Genomic DNA, 20,132 nt, shown 5'->3' with positions numbered 1-20,132 from the left:
AACTCTGGTTACTAATATTTGTATTTAAGTTAGAGAAAAACTATGGTATATTAAATTATAGTACTCAGCACAGCTTAAATATTGTGCAACAATAGCCAAATAACATTAAAAATCAGAACCAAAACAAACTTTCCTATTGTACTTACTTTCATTAGATTTTCTGCCACTATAAAATAGAATTTCCACAACACGTGTACAGTATACACATGAGTTACTTTGCCTACATTCTAACCTCATATTCATTCACAATCACCTCATTAGCCGAACTTCCTTGAAACATACCAAGGGGCCAAACTCAGTCCTGTAATAAGAAGAAATGAAAAATAAAGTAAAACAATATAACATATTCAGAACTTCAAATAAATAGCTAGATATTTGTGAAAAGCTAAGTTTAACCAAACAAAAGGCTAAAATAAATAACTCTAAACATCAGAACTGTCTGATGTTTGTTAGAAATCACTATAACGTTAAGTAGTCTGAAACACAACCAAAACAAGATCAGTCTCGGCCCATTCACCAAACCTCTCTATTGGACTCGCATACCTGACTATCACGCAATTGTCATCACATCTCCAGGATTTGCTTAAAATAAATCTGTACCAATAAAAATATTCTATTCACAATAACAATATATGTAACTGAATAACTCATACATTGAGATGCTCATTACTATATCAAACAATAATAATGCGCTGCAATATACATACTAAAACCTATTTCAAATGACAAATGTGGAGGGATGATGATATGGGAAAAATACCTGGATACAATGTGATTAAGCTTCCCACTTCTTAAATAGCAAAAAGAGCCGAGCAATTGTGCTAATTCCCCTGCACCACACAAAGCATTCCACTAACGAAAGGATCCTAGGGGATATTAATTTGCTTCTGCATTTGTAACATTGTCGAGTCAACAGTTTCTCACGGCACTAGTGCCATGTCTCGTGTAACTACACTATAAGCTATTCCAAACAGGCATCAAAGTCTCATTGTATCTACGTCACTTGTCGTAGAGGCAAATGACAACAAGTACTCATTGACTACAGAACAAATTATAACCCACCATATTGTACATATGACGGCATTTAGTCAACCCGCTCCGGTGCGTGGGAGGAACAATGAATAATACTTAATATCTGAATATGTACACCAGCTTCACTGTAGGTTATGTACAACTAATCTACAATCTTATATGCAAAATATTCTTTGTATCTCTCAGGTAAAATCTTAATCCATTCAGTGCATTCAGTAAAAGTCACAGTCTTACAAACCTCATGGATAAAATATATACAGTAAGAATAATCAAAATAAAATACCATCATTAATGGAAAAGCAACTAGCCTACAATTTATGCAAAACTAAAAAACTATATTTTCTTGTGAATAGAGTAAATAAAAGCAAGTATTTTCCTTTCTTAAAAAAGAAAAGAAAAAGTAAAACACGTAAAAGATATAAGTGCAATACAGAGTAAAATATAAGAAAGAATTTCGAACAGGTAATTGCTAGAAGTCTGACAACATCATGAAACCCTCAACACATTTCCTCCACTTCAAATAACCCCTATCCACAAAGCGGACTTCTTGAAACAGGTTTAAAAGCACCTAATGATTCAATACGTGAATATTATTCATTGGCAATCCACTAAGTGTGCATAACAAAAAAATCATCTACTTACTCAAATGAAAATCAACTGTACCCTACGTTTTACAAATTTAACATGTTGATTTATCTTACATATATAAGGACACTCAGTGCTTTTACACCCTCACTGTTCCAAGAGCAAGCTATGATTTTCTCAGACGATACCTCTATCATTTTGTTGCGGTCGAAGTTTATTCCAAAAATTAAGTCTATGAACTGAAAATCATATCCCCATTCCACAATCAATCTTACTTATTTTTTACTTTTTCAATGACTTGTGCATTTATATAACAGTATATCAGTATTTTCTTATGAATAATATATGAATTTTGTTTAGTTTTGTTGACAATGACCGACAAAAACCAGTGAAATAAGTCCTTAGCTAACCAATTCATAATTCTGTAGGTAAGTTACTTGTGCACATCAATAACCAGTACGCATTATCGACTCCAGGCCATGTGACACAAAAGTCGTATGGGACTGAAATAATCCAAGTTTTATCTTGCCTTAACATTTTCTTTTCCTTATGAAGGTATATAACGTTCATAAGGTTTGACTCATCCGTTGTAACATATTTCCGAAATGATTTTATACATGAAGCAGTGCTCACTATCTGAGTAAATCTTATTTAAAGTGAACATGAATCAATGAAAGGTTTTTTTCAGCTCATTCAAAAAACTACATTATATTTATAAATGATTCTCACTGAAAAATCATAGCTTGGGAACGGTAAGGGTAGTGCATATCTGGCCAGGATTTATCATAGCCAAAATCCACTATAATTGAATAACAATACATTACCTATGAATGGCAGTCATCCAACTTTAGTAATTAGGGAGTTGAGCAGTAATTATGACCTCTAAAGTTTGGTAAGAGATATCACGCTGAAAACTGTACAATACTATCAAGTATGGTACTGTAATCAAATGAGATACATACTATACTACAGTATATAATGAAAATAAACCCAGTTTAGCTAGAGGATAACAAACCAACATTTAACGTGTGTAAATGATGGTTCGGCCAGAAGATCATGACATCATCAGGTTGAGCTAAATGAACTAGAAAATGCCTAGCAAACTTCATATCTGGTGCTTTGCCATTCAGTAGTAATGATGTCAAATCAAAATCAAATACTATAATGAAAATTGACAAATGATATTTCATAACACGACAGAACATCCAATGGTACAAAATTTGTAGCATATGTTGATTCCGCTACTTATCACAGTGTCCCTCCCTCTCTGACCATTGAATTGTGGACGCAAAAATCTACAAAATCATACTCGTAAATGTGCAGTGAGGAGCTAGATATGACGGTAACAAACACTGCCGCTGCTGGACGTTAGATTACAGCACGAGTAGGAACTAGTTTAACAACCATCTATTCATCTACGGGTTAGCTAAGGATGGGTTAAAGAAGTCCTGTATCAGTGTTTCATATTTCACGCAACAATGAGTTTGGATAGAGGCATGCTTGCTACCTTTATGGATATAGAGACATCTTTAATGTTTACATGTACATACTTGTGCTTCTTATAGACTATAGCGTATGCGTGCTAAGCTCTCTCTAGGCAAGGCAAGTTTTTTGCAACATACAACTGATAGTACACTACAATGTATCATGCATTACAATTGGGCATAATTCTGTATCATTATCAGCTATTCTATAGCGTATACTACGGTATAACAATACTCTAAGGTAATGGTTCAGAACCAATTGGCAATCAGAACTCAAAGTTGAGACTTTGAGGTCTAAAGTGAGCACCTTCTATTGAAAGGAAACCTTTGGCCACTAATAACCAAAAACAATATAAATCTATATCAAACGGTACAACAATTGGAAAAGAGGTCCCTCGTCGTAACTTTGAAGGAACTCACTATAAAAATGTACAAACAACTGGGAAAAGAATCATAGTTACTTGAGAATGAATAAAAATTACATTATAAAAGATGATATTCATATAACATTTGATTACATAAATATTCTATCATATACAAATATAGTCTTTATACTGTTCATATAGGATATATCACTGTAAACATGATACGCACAATTAAGAAAATATTGCTGTATCTCTGATATAATGTCCCTGACTTCATGGTACTCTCTTAGTCTTGGAAGGACTAAGACTAAGTTAAAAAGCTATCATCGTAATATTTCAGTGATTTTAATTTCTGGTTCACAACCATCTCCACCCACCGAAATACGAGTGCAGCCCTATTTGTCGAGGTTTACAGTTACGGTTTTCATTAGAGCAATATACAGTCGCACTATCAAAAACTATTTCATCCTTTCCTCGATGAATGGAAGCTGAAAGTGGTCATTGACTATAAAAGCCTTTCCTTACGGGTCTTCCTCTATTGGTTCCTGCTTGCGGGAAAAGAACTGGAAAAAGGAGCCCTTGCCCTGATCCTGAGAGCTTGAACGGAGAAATTCTCTCTTGCCGACTGAGCTAGTTCTCGGCAGGAAAAGATTACTAGAAGAAACAGTTCTTCGCTTGAATCTTTCTTGAGCAAATGCCGGTTGTGTTTTAGGTTGTTCCTCACTATTGGTTGGTGGCGCAGGCTTCTTGGAAAATAAATCGCTAAAGAAAGGTTTTGACTTCTGGCTTTCTTTACTGTCTGGTTCTCTTTCACTGAGCTGTGGGCTGCTGCAATTCAGTGCCTCTAAAGATTCTCTGGTCTTCATAGTCTGCTGCAATACCGATCCCCGACGTCCAACATCTGCGATGCTCTTCTGCATGAGGTCGGAAGACGATCGAGCTCTGCTTTTGGTGTCTTCTGAAATCTTCTTACTGAGATTATCATCAGAAGCTGCCATGAGAATGTCATCTGTGGAATATGAGCGAGTGAGAGGAGCATCCCGTCCGCAGAGGAGGAAACTATCGGAAGTTGAAGTTCGAAGGCTAGGTTTCTCCTGTAAAGCAAAGGAGTCTAGTTATCTTTGGGGTTAGTAGTTACCTATTAATAGTCTACCAATACAGATGTTAATAGTTCAAACTCTACACAGACTACTTACTGTACAATGCATTTTATTTTGACTCCTTTGTCATATTAACTTTCCTTTCAAGGTCAGTCTGTTGTTAATAAAAAAAACAACTCAACTTGAATATCTAACTAAGAAACTACAAACATGCTAAAGTAATTCCTGATTAGGTTATCAAACTGTTATTTTCCACTCCTGCAATCAACAACAAAAATTTTAATTATGAAAGCTTTTATAGAACATTTAACCATGTTAAAATTAAACACAATACAATATATCTACAAAGCAGAAAATAAGTGCAGTATATAACTTTGCTCTACTACTGAGCAATGGAAAGAACAAAGAGACAAGGAATGATATCGTTCCCCTAGACACTAATCAAAAGATCGAGAAGACAAAATAATTTCCACTGCAGAAAAACTGTCAAAATTACCAAAAATGATTAAAAGAAGCCTCCTCCATAGTTCAAAAGAGAGAAAAACTGACAAGACATAAAATATAATTACACCTCTTCCTCAGAGTATTACTAAAAGCCTCCACCATTCTGTTTCACTAATGTCCTTTAAAATCAAATAAGTATGAATTACATAACCATTGTCAAATAGGCATCAATTCAACATGCATTAATGTTATCGTCCCTCAAGAAGCTTTGAAATTAGACTATTCTAGAAGCTTGGGAAATAAAAAATACCAATCGGCCAAACAGGCTTGAATAACTAGGACACTGATCAATGATAAAAATAGCGTGCAAGTATTTGGCCCTCGTTGCTCTTCTTTTTCTTCTGTACTGTAGAGTAAAGTACTTCCATTTTCCCATTCCTTTCTCTCTGTTTCATCTAACATCCCTTTCCTAGTCAGGCCAGAGAACTCGAGCTACATTATCCTGCCTGATCATCAGAGTCTGCATGTCAGACATTCAAGTATGACTTATAAATAGAGGTTTGAAAACTATCTGAAACTGGGCTACTTTTGTTTTCCAGTGAAACAGTTCCTCAGTAACTTAACCTTTCAGTTGGGAAGTGATGCTTTTACAATCTTTTCATAATTATATATTCAATAACTTTATTCCAGTTTCTTTTTTGGGCTCAAGCCATGGCGTCCTGATGGAAGGTTCCTTATTGGTAGCTTCCTTGGGTATATAACTACTAAGATATTCCCAGAGAATTTAACCACAGGTTATCACAGAATTCTAACTTCTGGAGCAAGTATCCTAAAGGTTTCCCTTTAAGACATCGTATATCAACAGGGGACGCATGTATTAACGCGCCACATAGCTATCTGCACCCCACATAGAGTTAACACTTCGATATGGAGGGGCGGAGAATAGCTGGGGAGCCGTTCCACAGTTATACTCGTCCGTGGCTACTTTTGGTACTCGAAACGTAAACAAACGGGCGCCATTGCTAAATGACGTCACGTCCGTCCTCATCCTTCTTCTAGTAGCTTGCCTTGCTAAGACGGATTTTCCCTTGTGCTTTTTCATCGGCTTGCATCTTCGTAATGTCGCTACCTTCAGCCTCGCCTTCTTCTGGAAAGTTGAGTACCAGGTCCCAGTATTGTTTAAATAAGCTCTGACCGTAAAGTAACTTTTACTTTTCGAGATATTTTATGTTTTCTGGCAGAGCTGTGCTACTACCGGACATGCCATTTTATGGCGTCGCTGTTACCCTGCATGCGTTATTTAGCGAGCCTGAACAGCTTATTCCGGCCTTTTAACTAATTGATACTATTAGTTATTTAGTCTTCATAGCTAGGAACTTCATATATCGTGTTTTGACGCTTTTTTATAGGTCATCGCCTGACCCCATACTAGATCGCTAGCTTAGCCCCTAGGCCAGAGCGCCTATCACCAGTGTTCATGCATGATATATTCCAGTGATCCTAAATGTAGGACCCCTATATGCTCCCTTCACCCCCTGCCTTAGGGCATTCACTCTGTGTGGCCTTGCTCCCCCTACCACGTAAGGGGATCAAGTCCATACCAGAGTACCTATCACTTCTCTGTCCTCCCCCCTAAGGGAATGATCCCCCCTTAGGGTTGCGTCCGAGAATGAGGAACGGCCTGTCCTTCCTCAATTGCTGAGGTTAGGTTACCTGACCTTCCTTGCAATTGCGATACGTCTTCCAGCCTACCTAGCTTAGGGTTTAACATCCCTGCTCTAGGTTAGGCCTCGGGGGGAGCTAGTTCTGTGCCTTACTTGAAACGGTACCCATGCACCGTTCTCAGCCAGGTTGCCTACCTTAGGCTAGGGAGCGTCCTCCCTTCCTTGGTGGCCGCTTTGGTACAGAGCCTCCCCTATGGAAGACCCTTCTTCTTCTCCCCTCCCCCCCTATCCCTTGTATGGTCTAGCCTATACTTAGGTTAGCCTATACTCATCAGTCCCTTGTCCTACAACTCCTCCTTAGGGTGGAGTGACAGGGCTATCTTGAGTCCCTGTGTGCAGTCCGCTCTGGTACATATACCCTTCATAGTGTCCTATGGGGTTAGCCACTGGATGAGTTTTGTCCGCAGGGGTTCTCCCCCCTCTTGGGTGTTCCCTGGCCCTCCCTTGGGCTACTCTGGCAACTCTGGAACCCGGCCGCCTGCCGGCCCCCTGCCATTGGGTGATAGGGCTAGCCTCTATCATGGGTACACCCATTCAGGTGGGATGCTATGGGGTTCGTATCCTTACCCCTCCATCCCTCCTTCTGCCTCTTTTCCTGTCCTGGTGCCGGTCCCTTGCCGCCTCTACTGACGGCGATACCGCCCTCCCTTGGTGACACATTCCTAGTATCCTCCCTAGCCGACAGTCCTCCGTGTGTCGGAGGGCTTCCGCCTTCCGTCGGTGTTCAGCCGATGGCCTACCCTTATACCACCTAGCTTCGGTCGTCCGTCCCTCGGGCCGGCCCCCGGCGTGCCGGCATCCATTGCCGGCAGTCCGGATATGCTATATCCACCTTCCTTATCCTATGACCCTGTCACCAAGCCGGCAGCCGGAGCCTCCGCCTCCCGCCGGCGTGCCGGCGCTGTGCCGGCGGCCGCCATCCTGGCATTACTCCTGACTTCTCTATGTGTCTTCACTAATGCCAGAAACTCTGCTGGAGCGGCCTCCGGCGTGCCGCCGGTCTGCCGGCGCCTTCCGGAGACGCCAAGAGACTTGCACCTCTTCTCCCAGCTATCAACTCCATGCTGATAGCCCTACACCGCAACCAGATGGCTTGGCTACCCCAATAGATAGGTATTGTCTTACCGTTCTATTAATGGCCGTGCTGTCTTTTTGCATATCACAATTTTCCAGCATGCTGTGTGTATCTTAGCACGGCTGGTTGCCGGAAACCGTTGCCCTATGGGGTCTTCTACAACCCCCCCCCCATATTAATGGCCTGAGTGGTCTCAGTCCTAGATTTACATCTTAGGCAATTCCTGCTAGAATTACCTTCTGCCTCCCTGGCGATCTATGAAGAATTATGCCTTGTGTCCTCGGTCACAAACAAATTGCCTATTGATAAGGTTACGGTAACCAGCTGGGCGGGATACACAGAGTATGTGTCTATCTACTTCATTTCCGACTCCACTCTCTAACATTACAATGTTATTAATTATTTAAGATTAAGTTAAAGTTAACTTCTTAATATTTAACTTTAGAGTAATATAAGTCATTTGTATGACTTCCGTATACTCATGTTCTCTTTCTCTTACAGGAGGAGTATGTGAAATGTGACCACAACTTCTGTGGAGTGAAGCGCCCGCATTTCTACGGGCACACGGCGTGTAGGACCCACGCCCCTTGCGCCAACAAGAAAGGTGATCTGAAGTTTTGGGACCCGCAGCACTGTATAGTCTGCAAGGACCGCCTGGTCGAAGCGTTCGACAATCCTCCTTCAGCGGAGGTTAGGGACTCTTCTCGAGAGAAGCTACGCAAGTGGGTGCGTGGCTTCCAGAAGAACGCCACCGGACCATATCTCGCCACCGAAGACTTGAGGGCCTTGCTTTTCCCGAAGGCATCCCCAGACTCAGTGGTCCCCAAGGATCAGCTTCCCACCGTCCAGATAACGGTGGAACCGGATGTAGTCATGGCTCAGTCCATGCACGAGTGCCGTTTGGATGCCGACAACGCGGAACGTATGTCGGAAGTGTCGGAGAACACGGAGAGGAACCTCATGGGCGACGAACTGGACTATGAGGAAGATCAAGTGGAATACCCTGAGTCGGAGCAGGAGGTCGCTCCACCTTCCACCCCCACACCGACTCCTACACTGACGGATGTATCCCTCCCGTCTACATCTGCTACCCCGGATCCCGCCCCCTCCAACACCCAGGAGATCTTCAAAATGCTTGAGGCTCTCATGGATAAGAAACTCCGCGAGAAGCATGAGTTCTTCAGGTCCAACATGGGAAGTTCGAAGCAGCCGAAAAGGATTTCAGTAAAGGACCTCCCCGCATGCTCAGATACCAACCCCTGGAGGTATGCCGAGCACATGCCAATTACGACGGGCAAGATCTTCATAAGCGAAAAGGTCGGCTCGATCGCGCTGGAAGAAGTGGAATTCTTCCCAAACTTTGAGGCTTACCCAGACTGTTACGTCCGACTTCGATCTGAACCTGCCTCTAAAGAAGAGACCGAACCGAAGGAGGTTATAGTGTTCGATCTCTCGAAGGCCCAGGCTATGCTGGCCAATACAGTGAAAAGTAGGGGCTTCACCTGCTCAAAACTACCGGCGCTTAGCAAGAAGCACCCTACCTACGTCGCACCAGACGATGCGACCCTCCCCTTCTTGGAAAAGGCCTTCACTGCGGTGCATAAGGCAGTGGAAGAAGGAAAACCTTGTCCTGCACTGGAGGAGTGCAGACCCTTCTCCCTGACTACTCCCCCTGATGTTAGACACTGGAAAGATGTCCAGTCAACATTTGTGGTGGGAAAACTAGAACCTGACGTCGCTGGCAGTCAGTTTAACGAAGACCTCCCAAAACTTAATGACCATCTCCTTCATCGGGAACATGATACGAAGGAAATGCTCGCTGCATCTATGTCCCTCCAAGTACAGCTCGAAGTCATGGCCGGTGACACTAGGGTCCCTGACTACTACATGGTTCTCGCCAAAACATATTTGACGACCGTAGTAAAGGATCTGTACAGCTTCACGAAGGCTCGTAGAGCCTGTCGTGAATTCGTGTTCTCCAGTGCTACAGTGAGACACGAACCCTGGAGGCTGATTTCCTCCAACATCTGGGGTAAGCACCTCTTTCCCTCCTCCCTTGTGAAAGAGATCACCGACAAGGCCGCCACGGAGAACAGGAACCTTCTCCACAAGTGGGGCATTTCGAAGAAAAGGAAATCCTCTCAGGACGACGGCCCTCAACCTAAGAGGAAACCCACGAAACCGAAACCCCAGCAACGTCAACAGAGACGGCAGTTTCCGGGATCCGCTACTCCCCAAGTGGCAGCTCAGCCACAGCAGACCTTTCAACTGGTCACCCAACCGGTCTTGTCACAGTCGCCGGTCTTCACCCCTGCTTTTGAGCAACAGTCAACTACCTTTCGTCCCAAAGGTAGAGGCTCAAACAGAGGTGCAGGCAGAGATGCATCTCGCCGTCCCTCCAGAGGCAGAGGAGGAAAGGGAGCTAGCGGCCGAGGTAGTAAACCCTCGGGAAACCAGAAGCAATGAAGTGCTTCCGGTGGGAGGAAGACTCCGCCAATTCCAGGATCGTTGGACCTTCGATCCCTGGGCACACAGCATCGTCAAGAAGGGTCTAGGCTGGAGCTGGACTCAACCACCCCCAACCTTCCAGCAGTTCTTCCAACAGTCAACCCCCCTCCTGGAAGAATATGTCCTAGAACTCTTGAACAAGAAGGTGATAAGGAGGGTAAAGTCAACCAGGTTCCAAGGGAGACTGTTTTGCGTCCCCAAGAAGGACTCCGACAAACTCAGAGTCATTCTAGACTTATCCCCCCTCAACAAGTTCATAGCGAACAACAAGTTCAAGATGCTGACTCTTCAACAGATAAGGACCCTTCTGCCTCAAGGTTCCTACACGGTCTCCATAGACCTGGCGGATGCCTACTGGCACGTTCCAATGAACCACCACGCTTCCTCCTACCTAGGATTTCGACTCCAAAGGAAAAGCTACGCTTTCAGGGCCATGCCCTTCGGCCTCAATGTGGCCCCACGGATCTTCACAAAGCTGGCAGACGCCATCGTTCAACAGCTCCGCTTCCGCGGCGTCCAGGTGATGGCCTACCTCGACGACTGGCTAGTCTGGGCTCCATCGCCCGAAGATTGTCTAAGATCCTGCAACAAAGTCACCCAGTTTCTGGAACACCTGGGATTCAAGATAAACAGAAAGAAATCTCGCCTCTCTCCAGCTCGGAAGTGCCAATGGTTAGGAATCCAGTGGAATCTTCAGTCACACCGCCTTTCCATTCCCCAGAAGAAAAGGAAGGAAATAGCAGGGTCTGTCAAAAGACTGCTGAAATCCAAACGGATCTCAAGACGTCAGCAGGAACGAGTTCTAGGCTCTCTACAGTTCGCCTCAGTGACAAACCCAGTGCTGCGTGCACAGCTAAAGGATGCCGCGGGAGTCTGGAGACGTTCTGCATCCATCGCTCGAAGAGACCTCAAGAGACGGCTACCAAACAGACTTCGGTTACTCCTAAAGCCGTGGTCGGAAGCAAAGGCCCTGAAAAGGTCCATCCCTCTTCAACACCCACCTCCATCACTCAACATCCACACGGACGCTTCGCTGGAGGGTTGGGGAGGTCACTCCCACCAAAAACAGGCTCAAGGAACATGGTCTCCCCTATTCAAGACGTTTCACATCAACATCTTGGAGGCCATGGCGGTCCTTCTAACTCTGAAGAAACTCTCCCTGCCTTCCTCGATCCACATTCGTCTAACCTGGACAACTTGGTGGTAGTCCGATGTCTCAATCGCCAAGGCTCAAGATCGCCCCAGATAAATCAGGTGCTTCTCCCAATCTTCCGTCTGGCAGAGAAGAAGAAATGGCACCTGTCTGCAGTTCACCTACAAGGATTCCGCAACGTGACAGCGGACGCTCTATCTCGGACAAGCCCGATAGAGTCGGAATGGTCTCTAGACGCAAGATCCTTCTCCTTCATCTCTCACCAAGTCCCAGAACTTCAGATCGATCTCTTCGCAACGAGCGACAACAATCAACTTCCTCGATATGTGGCCCCGTACGAGGACCCCAAGGCAGAAACAGTGGATGCCATGTCACTGGATTGGAACAGGTGGTCCAGGATCTACCTGTTCCCTCCCACCAACCTTCTGCTGAAAGTCCTCTCCAAACTGAGAACCTTCAAGGGGACAGCGGCCCTAGTGGCTCCCAAGTGGCCCCGGAGCAATTGGTACCCCCTAGTCCTGGAGCTACAGCCCACGCTGATCCCTCTCCCGGGCCCAGTTCTCTCCCAGCAAGTACAGAAGTCGACTGTCTTCGCTTCATCATCGAAAGTCAGGGACCTTCATCTCATGATTTTCTCTCCCTAGCCGCGAAGAAGAGGTTTGGGATCTCGAAGAAAAGTCTAGACTTCCTCGAGGAATACAAGACCGAATCCACACGACGGCAATACGAATCATCCTGGAGAAAGTGGGTCTCATTCATCAAGGCAAAAAATCCTACGGAAATCACCATTGATTTTTGCATGTCCTTCTTCATACACCTTCATGGACAGGGCTTAGCAGCCAACACGATTTCTACCTGCAAATCGGCCTTGACTAGACCACTACTGTACGCCTTCCAGATTGATCTGTCCAGCGACATCTTCAATAAACTGCCGAAGGCATGCGCTCATCTACGCCCAGCACCCCCACCAAAACCTATCTCCTGGTCCCTGGACAAGGTGCTCCATTTTGCCTCCAACTTGGACAACGATTCGTGCCCTCTCAAGGATCTGACTCAAAAAGTTATATTTCTTTTTGCTCTTGCCTCAGGAGCCCGAGTCAGCAAAATAGTGGCATTATCAAGAGACGAGGGTCACATCCAGTTTACAGACTCAGGAGACCTTACCCTCTTCCCGGATCCGACGTTTCTCGCTAAAAACGAACTACCCACCAAAAGATGGGGCCCTTGGAGAATCTGCCCCCTGAAAGAAGATGCCTTTCTATGTCCGGTAGAGAGCCTCAAGGTCTATCTTCGTAGAACTTCTGACTTTGGTGGAGGCCAACTCTTCAAAGGAGAAACATCGGGTAGCGACCTGTCACTGAAACAACTAAGAGCGAAAATCACCTACTTCATTCGCAGAGCGGATCCTGACAGTACACCCGCAGGTCATGATCCTAGAAAAGTCACATCGTCTCTGAATTTTTTCCAGAGCATGAATTTCGAAAGCCTCAAGAGTTTCACAGGCTGGAAATCCTCGCGTGTTTTCTTCAAGCATTACGCGAAACAAGTGCATGAAGTCAAACATTTCGTGGTAGCCGCAGGTAGTGTTATGAAACCTGCACTTAACTCTGCATAGAACAGTGAGTTACTTGGGACTTTAACTCTTCGGGTGCCTATGTTGACCCTCGTGTGATACGTAGTGAATTCAGAGACACTTAGTGTTTTTTCATAGACTGTTCTTTACAAGGTGAAATGTCATAGTCGTCACATGAGTGCCGCATGCCTAGAGCATGATGTGTTTTTTTCCTTATTAAAGACTGACGTTCCTCTGGAACCTGTGCCTTCTAATAATTTGAAATTTTCTTTCAGATTCAAGAGCGAAGTCTTTCATTACTATGTACATTATAATTTATTGTAAATTAATTTTACATCCCTTATTGCATTTATTTACTATATTCTGCAATTGTGAAATAAAATTTCTATTTTATTACTTGTGCGTCTCAATCCGCTCCTACTTATACTATGAAATACATGGTTGTCATAGTTTCATTATCCCCTTTTCTTTTAAAAATGATGAAGAATAATATGTTCAATCTGTATTATATACTCACCTATGCTATGTAATATTCCTAACTGAATACTTACTTGCGCTATACCTTCGAGACCAGATCGTTCTCTTGCTACGAAATACAGTGCCTAACCACCACTTGTCTGTCATTGAGAATGTTCCTATATGAATATCAACCATTCTGTCTTGTCTCCGAGTTCTTCACGTTCTCCCCGCAAGGTGGGTAGCCCTTCGATGACCACTTTGATCTTCGGCATGGTCTGTTGGGACTTCTCTGCCAAGGGGGGCAGGAAGTTACATCCCCACGGAACCGCTATCGAGGTCACTATGCTTACCTTATTCAAAGCCCTCGGCACTTACTCTACAAGGGGAAATCTACCACGATACATTGATTCTCTGGTATTCTTCCATCAGGACGCCATGGCTTGAGCCCAAAAAACGGATTTTGAGCGAAGCGAAAAATCTATTTCTGGGTGAGATAGCCATGGCGTCCTGATGGACCCTCCCTGCTACTTTGTCCAGCCTTTCAGGCCCCACCCTGTCCTGCTGTATCATGGTGATCGGCAAGCAACTGGCATCAGGATGAGGACGGACGTGACGTCATTTTGCAATGGCGCCCGTTTGTTTACGTTTCGAGTACCAAAAGTAGCCACGGACGAGTATAGCTGTGGAACGGCTCCCCAGCTATTCTCCGCCCCTTCATATCGAAGTGTTAACTATGTGGGGTGCAGATAGCTATGTGGCGCGTTAATACATGCGTCCCCTGTTGATATACGATGTCTTAAAGGGAAACCTTTAGGATACTCGCTCCAGAAGTTAGAATTCTGTGATAACCTGTGGTTAAATTTTCTGGGAATATCTTAGTAGTTATATACCCAAGGAAGCTACCAATAAGGAACCTTCCATCAGGACGCCATGGCTATCTCACCCAAAAATAGATTTTTCGCTTCGCTCAAAATCCGTTTTTTTCTATTTTGAAAGAATATGATAATTGACCAGCTACCATAAGCAACATTATTCAAAGGTTTTTAATATCTATTAACATATAAAAGAACATCCTACTGTTTACAGTTATGTTTTGACTAGTACTGAGTTGAAAAAGTCAAATTATACCCAAGTGGTGATAAATTTAAAAATGACTAAAAATGCAAGTGAATAAGAAGTACTGCAATGGAGATATTATGCCCAAAATATTCTCTCATAATCCACAATACAATATACCGTGCTTTTCATCAAGCCCAAAGTGAATTCCAGTTTAACTCACTAAGAAATGCTTGAATTTGGCAAAGACCAAAAATGATTTGAGATTCCCACGTAAAAATCTACTGTAGCCTATTATATCTCGTAAAATTGTCTTAAGACTTGATAATCAAAATCATTTACTTTTCATGGATTTACAAACTGGATGCAATAATGGAGAACCTCACAAAATACATACATCCTAAAATCCTTTTCCAAATCCCACCAAATATTCATACCTTGCCTGTAACCAGTCTTGTATGCTTGTATGAAGAAACACTTATGCAAAATAATCAGCATTATTGATAAAAAAATTTCCATCAGTTTTCTTTCTAGATACTTGAAGAGAATCAGCCCAAATTTCAAACTATGCCATGCTTGTTCATCCTCGTTCAATACAGCATGAACGTACAGAGTTCGTAAGCAAATTTTTCCTTTGGTCCTCTCTTTGCTTTTGCCACTTAGAAGTTCTATAGACATTTAATAAGAAGCAAATACTAACCATTTTCCCATGCATAGACATAAAGCCTGGATAATCGGAAGCACTTTTCTTTACCCTTGGATCTAGGTCGTTGATCGGGTCTCGTGTTCTGATACCTAACAGCCGCAGAATGACATCCATTTTCTTGGCATAGTCCATGTGACCTAGAATTAGATATTATCAAGGTTAAGTTAAATTGCAAAAACTATAACTCTGCATTTCAATTTGGAATTTCTTAACATGACATTCATTCCAGGATCCTTTGGGAAAGTCTCATGTGTATCCAAATGCAGTAAAAGACTCAAGAGTTTTATTGTTATGCAATCTAGAATGAATTTTCCTTTTCTTCAACTTTTATTTTGAAAAAAAAAGCCTTTGGAAAAGTCCTATAATAATCTGAATATTAGGTAACTCAGTGGTCTTGAATTACATTACAGTCAGCCCTCGATATTACAGTACAAGTATGGCGATGAGTTACCTTACCGTGTATTGTACGTACAGTACTACACTTTTTATACAGAATATAAAGTTGTTAAAGTAGCAGGCATTCGTGAATTCTCAATATTCGCGCCTGTCCCTGCTACCTAACACTCCCGAAAATGGAGGACTGACTTTATACAGTAATACTCTACTGTAGCACACAAATTAGTACTGTATGATTTACATACTACCTTAAAACATCTGCTATTATAAAGAGGAATATGATTTACCTGTTACAATATCAGAGAGGTCAAAATTGAACATCCTTCGATCTTGCCAGTCAACGGGCGAGAGTCCCGCGATGCGCATCGTGCCAGTAGATGATCTGTACAAGAAACGAAGCAGCCAGTCTCCTGAGCAGTAGCCATTGATAATGCGTCCAGACACGACGTGACCTGAATAAACGTAAAATCAAGACGATTAAGTCAAAGTACATTCAAATTCTAAAAAAATTTATAATCCTCAGTCTTTTGATTACACTTATCCTGAAATAAAATACTGTAGGTCCTCAACTTACTAACATTCAGAGAAACAAGCATAAATCTAGCTGAAATTATAAATCTCAGATATTGTATCAAAAGTTCATCATGAAATGCTTTAATAAAACAATATGTTATTTTCCTTAGTAAAATAAATTTTTGAATATACTTACCCGATGATCATGTAGCTGTCAACTCTGTTGCCCGACAGAAATCTAAGGTCGGGATACGCCAGCGATCGCTATACAGGTGGGGGTGTGTACACAACAGCGCCATCTGTCGAGCAGGTACTCAAGTACTTCTTGTCAACAAGAACTCAATTTTCTCCTCGGTCCACTGGTTCTCTATGGGGAGGAAGGGAGGGTCCTTAAATTCATGATCATCGGGTAAGTATATTCAAAAATTTATTTTACTAAGGAAAATAACATTTTTCAATATTAATCTTACCCGATGATCATGTAGCTGATTCACACCCAGGGGGGTGGGTGGAGACCAGCATACATGTTAACATTAGAAGCTAAGTATCCCGTATTTCATTTTAGCAGTTATTCAAAATAACAAACATAAAATAAATAAGTACCTGGTAAGGAAGTCGACTTGAACCATTATTCTGCCTTTTTAAGTACGTCTTCCTTACTGAGCCTAGCGGTCCTCTTAGGATGCTGAGCGACTCCTAGGTGCTGAAGTATGAAGGGCTGCAACCCATACTAAAGGACCTCATCACAACCTCTAATCTAGGCGCTTCTCAAGAAAGAATTTGACCACCCGCCAAATCAAGCAGGATGCGGAAGGCTTCTTAGCCTTCCGTACAACCCAAAAAACAACAATAAAAAGCATTTCAAGAGAAAGATTAAAAAAGGTTATGGGATTATGGGAATGTAGTGGTTGAGCCCTCACCTACTACTGCACTCGCTGCTACGAATGGTCCCAGGGTGTAGCAGTTCTCGTAAAGAGACTGGACATCTTTGAGGTAAAATGATGCGAACACTGACTTGCTCCTCCAATAGGTTGCATCCATAACACTCTGCAGAGAACGGTTCTGTTTGAAGGCCACTGAAGTAGCGACAGCCCTAACTTCATGTGTCCTTACCTTCAGCAAAGCAAGGTCTTCTTCCTTCAGATGAGAATGGGCCTCTCTAATCAAAAGCCTGATGTAATAAGAAACTGCGTTCTTAGACATCGGTAAAGCAGGTTTCTTGATAGAACACCATAAAGCTTCTGATTGTCCTCGTAATGGCTTTGTACGTCTTAAATAGTACTTAAGAGCTCTAACTGGGCAAAGTACTCTCTCTAGTTCGTTCCCCACCAAGTTGGACAGGCTTGGGATCTCGAACGACTTGGGCCAAGGACGAGAAGGAAGCTCGTTTTTAGCTAGAAAACCGAGCTGCAAGGAACATGTAGCCGTTTCAGATGTAAAACCTATGTTCCTGCTGAAGGCGTGGATCTCACTGATTCTTTTAGCTGTTGCTAAGCAAACGAGGAAAAGAGTCTTTAATGTGAGATCCTTAAAAGAGGCTGATTGAAGCGGTTCGAATCTTGCTGACATCAGGAACCTTAAAACCACGTCTAGGTTCCAGCCTGGTGTGGTCAACCGACGCTCCTTTGAGGTCTCAAAAGACCTAAGGAGGTCCTGTAGATCTTTGTTGGTGGAAAGATCTAAGCCTCTGTGGCGGAAGACCGCTGCCAACATGCTTCTGTAACCCTTGATCGTAGGAGCTGATAGGGATCTTACATTCCTTAGATGTAACAGGAAGTCAGCTATCTGCGTTACAGAGGTACTGGTTGAGGAAACTGCATTCGCCTTGCACCAGCTTCGGAAGACTTCCCATTTTGACTGATAGACTCTGAGAGTGGATGTCCTCCTTGCTCAGGCAATCGCTCTGGCTGCCTCCTTCGAAAAGCCTCTAGCTCTTGAGAGTCTTTCGATAGTCTGAAGGCAGTCAGACAAAGAGCGTGGAGGCTTGGGTGTACCTTCTTTACGTGCGGCTGACGCAGAAGGTCCACTCTTAGAGGAAGAGTCCTGGGAACGTCCACTAGCCATTGCAGTACCTCGGTGAACCATTCTCTCGCGGGCCAGAGGGGAGCAACCAACGTCAACCGTGTCCCTTCGTGAGAGGCGAACTTCTGAAGTACCCTGTTGACAATCTTGAACGGAGGGAACGCATACAGGTCTAGATGGGACCAATCCAGAAGAAAGGCATCCACGTGAACTGCTGCTGGGTCTGGAATCGGAGAACAATACATCGGGAGCCTCTTGGTCATCGAGGTAGCGAAAAGATCTATGGTGGGCTGACCCCACAGGGCCCAGAGTCTGCTGCAAACATTCTTGAGAAGGGTCCACTCTGTGGGGATGACCTGACCTTTCCGGCTGAGGCGATCTGCCATGACATTCATGTCGCCCTGAATGAACCTCGTTACCAGCGAAATCTTTCGATCTTTTGACCAAATGAGGAGGTCCCTTGCGATCTCGAACAACTTCCTCGAATGAGTCCCTCCTTGCTTGGAGATGTACGCCAAGGCTGTGGTGTTGTCGGAGTTCACCTCCACCACCTTGCTTAGATGGAGGGACTTGAAGTTTATCAAGGCCAGATGAACTGCCAAAAGCTCCTTGCAGTTGATGTGAAGTGTCCTTTGCTCCTGATTCCATGTGCCCGAGCATTCCTGTCCGTCCAGAGTCGCACCCCAGCCCGTGTCCGATGCGTCCGAGAAGAGACGGTGGTCGGGGGTCTGAACAGCCAATGGTAGACCTTCCTTGAGAAGAATGCTGTTCTTCCACCACGTCAGTGTAGACCTCATCTCTTCGGAAATAGGCACTGAGACCGCTTCTAGCGTCATGTCCTTTCTCCAGTGAGCAGCTAGATGATACTGAAGGGGGCGGAGGTGGAGTCTCCCTAACTCGATGAACTGGGCCAGCGATGAAAGTGTCCCTGTTAGACTCATCCACTGCCTGACTGAACATCGGTTCCTTCTCAGCATGCTCTGGATGCATTCTAGGGCTTGACTGATCCTTGGGGCCGACGGAAAAGCCCGAAAAGCTCGACTCTGAATCTCCATACCGAGATAGACAATGGTTTGGGATGGGACGAGTTGGGACTTCTCTATATTGACCAGGAGGCCCAATTCCTTGGTCAGATCCATAGTCCATCTGAGATTCTCCAGACAGCGACGACTTGACGGAGCTCTTAAAAGTCAGTCGTCCAAATAGAGGGAGGCTCTGATGTCTGCCAAGTGAAGGAATTTGGCAATATTCCTCATCAGTTTGGTAAACACAAGAGGTGCCGTGCTTAGGCCAAAGCACAGGGCTTGGAACTGGTACACGACCTTTCCAAAGACGAACCTTAGGAAAGGTTGGGAGTCTGGATGGACGGGGACATGAAAGTATGCGTCTTTCAGGTCTAACGAGACCATCCAGTCTTCCTTCCTGACCGCTGCTAGGACCGACTTCGTCGTCTCCATCGTGAACGTCTGCTTGGTGACAAAAGCATTGAGAGCACTGACGTCCAGCACCGGTCTCCAACCTCCTGTCTTCTTCGCTACCAGGAAGAGACGGTTGTAGAAGCCCGGGGATTGATGGTCCCGGACTATGACTACCGCTCCCTTTTGTAGCAAGAGCGACACCTCTTGTTGCAACGCTAGCCTCTTGTCCTTCTCCTTGTAGTTGGGAGAGAGGTTGATGGGAGACGTTGCTAGAGGGGGACTGCGGCAGAACGGAATTCTGTACCCCTCCCTTAGCAACTTCACAGACTGAGCGTCTGCACCTCTGCTCTCCCAAGCTTGCCCGAAGTTCTTGAGCCTGGCTCCCACTGCTGTCTGGAGAGGTAGGCAGTCAGATTCTGCCTTTTGAGGACTTGGAACCCTTCTTCGATTTGCCACGGTGACTGTCGGCACGGGTACCTCCTCTGCTGGAGGTTCTGCCTCGAAAGGGCGGGATGAACC

General features: G+C 44.2%; 1 protein-coding gene across 1 annotated transcript in view; it reads right to left on the bottom strand.

Annotated features, from left to right (window-relative positions):
- Nucleotides 1-307: 307 nt before the first annotated feature.
- Nucleotides 308-20,132, bottom strand: part of LOC137658773 (transmembrane and coiled-coil domain-containing protein 4-like) — a 41,935-nt gene continuing 22,110 nt past the window's right edge. The window contains exons 8-10 of the mRNA XM_068393794.1: nt 15,948-16,112; nt 15,259-15,401; nt 308-4,560 (exon numbers count right to left, since the gene is read on the bottom strand). Of these exons, the coding sequence (XP_068249895.1) occupies nt 3,988-4,560; nt 15,259-15,401; nt 15,948-16,112 (881 nt within the window). The 3' untranslated portion in view covers nt 308-3,987. The remainder of the gene's footprint in view (nt 4,561-15,258; nt 15,402-15,947; nt 16,113-20,132) is intronic.

Source organism: Palaemon carinicauda, chromosome 19, assembly GCF_036898095.1.
Source record: "Palaemon carinicauda isolate YSFRI2023 chromosome 19, ASM3689809v2, whole genome shotgun sequence".
Classification (NCBI taxonomy): Eukaryota; Metazoa; Arthropoda; class Malacostraca; order Decapoda; family Palaemonidae; genus Palaemon; species Palaemon carinicauda.
This window is presented reverse-complemented; position numbering and strand designations above follow the sequence as displayed.